The 7,500-nt window shown below is 43.9% G+C and overlaps 1 protein-coding gene across 1 annotated transcript in view; it reads left to right on the forward strand.

Moving 5' to 3' along the window:
- ush2a (Usher syndrome 2A (autosomal recessive, mild)) overlaps positions 1 to 7,500 on the forward strand; it is a gene marked incomplete at both ends in the record, with an annotated part of 314,802 nt that overhangs the window by 143,048 nt on the left and 164,254 nt on the right. The window contains 1 exon segment of the mRNA XM_080771896.1: positions 6,111 to 6,273. Within this exon segment, the coding sequence (XP_080628022.1) occupies positions 6,111 to 6,273 (163 nt within the window).

Below are 7,500 nucleotides of genomic sequence, written 5' to 3' on the forward strand. Positions count from 1 at the left end.
CGGGTCAGAATGGGTTAAGGCAACTGTCTTGATGCGTTCCTTGTTCTGTGAAAGAACAGAGAGAAGATAGCCGAGTGAGAGAGGAGTGAGGGAGGAGAGGAGAGGATAGAGAGAGAGAGAGAGAGAAGGGAACATAAAAGTGCATAGTTTAAAACCATTAGTGACACCTCTGATATCCTATACCTGCTAGCACAGCGCGTGTGTGTGTGTGTGTGTGTGTGTGTGTGTGTGTGCACGTGTGTGTGTGTGTGTGTGTGTGTGTGTGTGTGTGTGTGTGTGTGTGTGTACTGATACATGCCAAAGATGATCAAGACAGTCTGGGGATAATGCTAGAAAGACACACACACACACACACACACACACACACACACACACACACACACACCGTTTGAATGACCTCTCTACTCTTAGATAGCCTGCAGCACTTCTCAGTTGGTTTTCATTTCTATTCACAACCTGTTGTTCATGCATCGCTATTTAGAATCAATTTTTTATTTTAGTTTTGCAATGCAAATCATTGATTGTATCGATACTGATTACTCATGCGTTGAGCGGTTTAACCCATCTTGGGCGGGAACCCCTTTTGGTGTTTTAAAGCATTATGTTATAGCTTAGTTCATAGCACATCTTTGAATATATATTATTACAGAGTGAACATTTCAACTCAAATCTTTGCTTCTGGGGGAGGTCCCTGGAACAACATATTTTCAGATGGGGGGGGGGGGGGGGGGCGGGGAGGCATATTACATATAATTGTTGAGGTCCTTGACATGAAATATTGAGCACCACTGATGCAGAAACATAAGGTCTTTCAGACCTAAATGAGTTTTTAAACCATTGAATCGTATCATATCGCCATGAATGAACCAATATCGTCCATGTATCGTATCGTGATGCATATCGTAACGTTGCACCTCAAATCTCTATACTCACAAATAAAATTTGTATCCACCTCTCTCTCTCTCTCTCTATCTCTCTCTCTGTCTCTCTGTCTCTCTCTCTGTCTCTCGCTCTTCTCTCACTGAACTGATTTTATTAACAGACACATGCTGACATTATAAGTAATGTGGTTACTGTAATTGTATTACTTTTTTGAGTAATGGAGTATAGCTTAACGCTTTAGTTTTGCATTAAGAGTGATCGGTTACGGAGAGTTGCCCGGAGGTAACACAAACATTTGGGTGACCGATGCCTTGCCCAACTGCTAGCGGCCTGTGTGGTGATCGCGTAATAATTATATTCAATAGGTCACCGCTTTTGGTGCGACAGTGTCACACGGCTGACCGCTTTGGATGTTTTTAGCCAGTTTAACCCATTTTAGCATTACGTTATATGCTTTAGATATTTAAAAATAGCAGACCTACAAGCTCATAGCGCGCCACCGAGTGGCGCGCTACGAGCTTGTAGGTCTGCTATTTTTTTAAACATCGAAGAGCGACTGACATAGAAGACTTTTTAGAATCTGATCTCAGGTCAGAATGGGTCAATTCTGCATGCTCCTTTATCATGCCATTGCGATTGAGCCAGTGTGGACATTTCCTACATACGGCCTATACCGCGAGTATAGGAAACACGGAAGTGAAACTATACTGCCTCCGAATGGAAACCAAAGTTTTGGCTATACAATGAACAACTTCACTTTATGTGTATTTACATGGCCCTGTTAAGACTGGGGTTATAGGGTTAGGGTTTGGGGACAGAGTTAGTAATGGGAGATGAAAAGAAAATGTCCATACTGGCTCCATTGCGTGCTCATGATAAGGTGCTGATAACGGCCATTAAACACAATTGGCGCCGGGATTTTTCCTTCAAAATAGAAGCTCTGGGGTTTTCCGGAAAGACATGGGCCTCTTTTTACTCAGAACGGTTAAATTGCCTAATAATAACTACTACTACTACTACTACTGACGGCTGGTTTGGTTTTGTATTTACGGTACATTAAATTGTCGCACCTGTGCGACATGGCAGAGATTGAGAGGAAACAGAAACGTCATCGTTTTTTGTGAGGTCGTTGGAAGTATTCAGTATTGCTTTGTGTTTGAAAGGAGAAGTATATACTTTAAGAACAACTTGAATGCAAATTAGCCTGTGCCAGACCAACACTGGCTATACTTCAGTATAGGCTGCCTGCACTCATGATTTTATGTCGTACTGATCTGTATAAAGGGGATATTTTGTTGTATAGGCTGTGTCATTTCTCACAATTTCTAAATTGAACGTCTAGAAGGGCTAGAACTGCAGAAAACCAAAGCAAAGATTATGTTGATTGATACTGTCCCAATATGAAGGACTTGCCCTCAAAAGTCTTTGCATTGGTTCTACAATGCATATTCTTTTTTTTACAGTTTCACCATTTCATGGAATTTAAATAAACTCCACACATATTCTGATCATACCACGTATAGGTGATCTCTGATCGCAAGCTTATAGTAGTTGTAGTAGTAGTAGTAATTGTAGTAGTAGTAGTAGTCATTGTAGTAGTGAATGTAGTTGTAGTATTAGTTTATATTAAAAATACTGTAGTGTCCGGATGCAGTGTACTCTTGTGCTTCAGAGCAGATGGAAAGCTTATTTTCCTGCAGTGACTTGAATGTCTTTCTCACACTTCTTACACTCGCACGCACGCACGCACGCACACACACGCACACACAGACACTCACTGCACGCACACACAGACAAACACTCTCACACACACACACACACACACACACACACACACACACACACACACACACACACACACACACACACACACATAGGCCTCAGGGCATGAGATAAGTCACCTGCTTTGTCCTGTTTTCAGTTTCTTTTTTTTTTGTTTGTTGGGGTGCTTGTTTTTGTCACCGAGCTGTTTGCTGTCATTCGGAAAGACTGATGAGTCTCCAGGGTGTCAGTAACCTCTGGCACCACAGACACACACACAGACACACACATGCACACACATGCACACACACACACACACACACACACACACACACACAGACACACACATGCACACACATGCACACACACACACACACACACACACACACACACACACACACACACACACACACACACACACACACACACACACACACACACACACACACACAGGCACACATTAAGACATGTCTAGGATGTCCCCTCATCCATCAAGACATTAGGCCAAACAGTTTTGTAAATAATAATTTTATGCTTTATTCTGTCTCACCACATCTTCATCACACTCCAAATTAAACACACGCACACACCCCACCCCACACACACACACACACACACACACACATGGGCTTGTCAATGAAAATCATTTGTGTGTGTGTGTGTGTGTGTGTGTGTGTGTGTGTGTGTGTGTGTGTGTGTGTGTGTGTGTGTGTGTGTGTGTGTTTGTGCGCGCAGCGCAGCGCAGCGTGTGCGCATGCTTGTATGGGTGTGTGAATTGTTGAATTGTTGGATGTATCTCAACTATAGCACATTGATTTTATAGTCTAACCACCTCTAATGCAATCCCTGTTCAAACAGCCATTATGTTAAAATTCATTTTCAAGCTGTTTAACCAAAGTGTGCGTGCGTGCGTGCGTGCGTGCGTGCGTGCGTGCGTGCGTGCGTGCGTGCGTGCGTGCGTGCGTGCGAGATACGTCTTCTTTAGTAATCACTCTTGTTGTAGTGGACAGACGAACACAGCTTTGATTGAACGAGGGTCACTTTACACAATGGTCCACTGCTCACTCCTCTTCCTCTGCATCCTCAGGATTCAACCCCCCCCTCCTTCCATACCCTCCCTTGCTCTCTGTTGTCTTCTATACTGTTGGAGTGGAGTGGAATACTGTTGTTACAAGAGACGCATAGTCCTGTGCTCTGTGTATACGTGCGTGTGTGTGGGCTGTGTGTTTGTGTGTGTGAGAAGAATCACTGTTCAAACAGCCCCACTGAATGCCAAGTCATTTAAAGCCAATCAGTTGAAGCAAATTTATATACGTCAAGCCTATATTCAATCCAAAGTGTGCGCACATGTGCGTGCGTGTGTGCGTGTGTGTTAGCATTGATTCTCCTGAGAGGCGCTATAAGGTTAGGGTATAATTGAATATATGGTCAGTGTTGGGGTTTAGATGTACAGTATGCTGTATCTGTTAGATTGACTTTTATAGGGTGTAGGGTTTTTAGCATCTTTTATAATATCTAATATCTATCAAATCGGTACTCGTGGGGCACTGGCCTATACTTGACCAAATATGGAGTCTATATGTAGTGATGTCAGCTGTGTCCCCAGCTGTGCACGCCCTTTCTGGATCTCACCGATCTGTCCAATCAGCCACTCTTGTCGTGACAAGTCGTGACAGCAAACACAATTTTTCGGGCTGAACAAATAATTGTTGTTTTTCTTCTTTGTGATTATTTGTTTGGTCCAAAATATTGTGTTTGTTGTCATGATTTGTCACGACAAGAGTTGGCTTTGTACGACGCTTATAAGGTCTTTAAATAAATAAAGTTTTGAAATGTCTATGGGAAAAATGCATTGGAACTATTTCCTGGGCCTTGCGTCGTCATGAAAGGCTCTATAGAGCGCCGCAGTCCCGCCCCCTTTCAGAAAAGCGAGTGGCCCAGGAAGTGGAAGCCCCATGCATTCTCCCATCGGCACTTTTAATATAATTTATTTAAAGACGGTTACGCCGCGGACAAAGCCAATTCGGATCGTGACGAATCATGACAATGAACACAATATTTTGGGCCGATCAAATAATTTATAAGACGAAAAACAAAACAAATAGTGTTGTCTCCTGACTTTCTTTTCTTCTTTCTAATGATTTGATCGTCCCGAAATATTGTGTTCATTGTCATGATTCGTCACGATCCGAATTGGCTTTGTCCGCGGCGTAACCGTCTTTAAATAAATTATATTAAAAGTGCCGATGGGAGAATGCATTGGGGCTTCCACTTCCTGGGCCACTCGCTTTTCTGAAAGGGGGCGGGACTGCGGTGCTCTATAGCCTCGGTATTATCCAGGCTTTTATTTCCGTTCGAATTCGGCTCAAAAGGAAAAGCCTGGGGAAACCCGTTGGAAACTGAGTTCTCTGTCCTATCAAATGGTAACGCTCGATGCTCAGGACGTAGATTAATAAGGATGGAACTTTATTGATATCAAAACCGAGCGCAATTTATTTAGGAATCCATGTCGTTATACACCGCATCTCTCCACTAGTTAAAGAGTGCTGGGTTTTGCGCCCCAAAATAGCTGATCTACAAGCTCTCAACGTGCCGCAGCGCGACACGTTGTAAGCTTGTAGATCTGCTTTATTCGCAATTTTGCCCAAAAGTGAGGATTTCAGCCTCCCTCTAACACTCTCTGCACGTCCCTGTCAGCATGCCGGGGCGGCCTGACGCTCCTTTACAAAGGAGACATTTCTTTTCATTATCCCTCGATCTCCACTTCAGGCTCACTCCTCTCTGCTCTGCAGCTGTTCTCAGGTCAGCTAGAGAGCACCAGTGGCGTGCACAGATAGACACTAGGGGGTGCTAGAGCACCTGTCCTTTTCCCTCTGGACAGCAATGTGCCCTTTTGAACGCTACAGTTTGTATAGACCACGGTGACATTGATCAATTCTTGATAAAGAAAAAAGCTTCTAATATATTATTTAGGCCCCGGAATCTATAAATCTCATACTATTAAGGCCATGCGCTGCACAAGGTGCCCTTTTTTTCACTTGAGCACCTGCCCCTCTAAATGTCTGTGCACGCCACTGGAGATCACACAAGTAATTTCACGAGGAAAGCAAAGAAATCCCATAATAAAAAATAATAATAATAATAAATTGCGAAGCATGAGATGAGTACATTTCACCAGTTTGTGTTCCATGGAGGCAAAATTCTAATTTCTGTTGTGGGTCTTTCTTGAGCCAAAACGTTGGGAACCACTGTTTTACACAGAGAAGCTGTATACTCACTGCTGAACTTAAAGATGGACTGTTGGACTTCTCTCCTCTCTCCTCTCCTCTCCTCTCCTCTCCTCTCCTCTCCTCTCCTCTCCTCTCCTCTCCCTCTCCTCTCCTCTCCTCTCCTCTCCTCTCCTCTCCTCTCCTCTCCTCTCCTCTCCCTCCCCTCCCCTCCCCTCCCCTCCTCTCCTCTCCTCTCAGCTCCAGCTGGCGTGTCCCCTCCCAGGCTGGCCGGTTCCACTGGTACCAGTTTGAACGTGTCCTGGTCGCGCCCCGACAGAACCAACTCTCCTGACCCGCTCCACTACAGCTTGTCCATGAGAGCCGAACGGAATCACACTTCTGAACGCAGTCCTGTCATCATGTAAGAGACAATACATACCAGCCTGTATAGGTTATGCGTACATAGCTGTACATGATATGACAAACACATGTAGCACACGTTGTTACACAGAACTGTATTATATTAAAAGTGATTGATACGACGTGATTGATGCGCGCACACACACACACACACACACACACACACACACACACACACACACACACACACACACACACACACACACACACACCGGGGCATGTCAGACAGTAAAGTGTCATAAGAATATGACAGAGAGAGAGAGAGAAAGGTAGACAGATGAAACGACGGTGGGAGAAATATGGGAGCGGGGGGCAGAGTAAAAAAGACACGAGCGGAAAGAGAGGGACCGCAGGAATAAATGGTATAGTGAGAGGGGGAGAAAGGTTGAGGAGAGAGAGTGAGAGAGAGAGAGGGAGGAGAGAGAGAGGGAGAGAGAGGGAGGGAGAGAGAGGGATAGAGAGAGGGATAGAGAGAGAGAGAGAGAGAGAGAGAGAGAGAGAGAGAGAGAGGGAGGGTGTGCATTTGATATGTATTCATTACATGCTTCCTGACAACAAATTGCAATTTAATCCAAGAAGAGGAGGCTCTCATTGTGCAGTGATAAATAAATGACTAGCTACATGTATTATATATCAGAGTGCCCTGCCCTCCTCCACTATGGGAAATCTCATTGTTCTCTGATTTATTCATTCACTCATTCCCTCCATCTGCCGGATGCTAAATGGGTATTGCTCCCTCATTTATGACAACGTCGTTCTTTGAGTCTTCTTTTCTCTTTTTTTTTTTTTTCCATCCTCCCCTTTTCAACCAGCCGATTGGATTGGGGTTTGTGTGATTATTTGAGGTGTTTGATGAAAAATGCAAGGGAGAATGTGTGCCATAGATTGTCTCATATCACTGGTATATGCATTTAACGTGCTCAGCTGGTTGGCTTTATATATTGTAATTTATTGTATTCAAGGCCTGCCAGATGTGATGTTTTCTTTTTCTTTTTATTTAACCGTTATTTAACCAGTGACACATTGAGACGGGAGTCTCTTTTACAAGTGTGAACTGGCAAGAGGCCGAAACTAAATGACACTTCAATGCTGCCTCAAGCAAATGTATACAAAGTATACAATTAACAATGACCGGGCGCAAGAAATTGTGCACATAATATACACAATGTACATTAACACAGGAAAAAATTAATATAAAGGCCTATGCAAAGGCCTACATGTCCGAACA

The sequence above is a fragment of the Protomyctophum bolini genome (assembly GCF_963924005.1).
Source record: "Protomyctophum bolini genome assembly, chromosome: 1".
In the NCBI taxonomy this organism is placed as follows: domain Eukaryota; kingdom Metazoa; phylum Chordata; class Actinopteri; order Myctophiformes; family Myctophidae; genus Protomyctophum; species Protomyctophum bolini.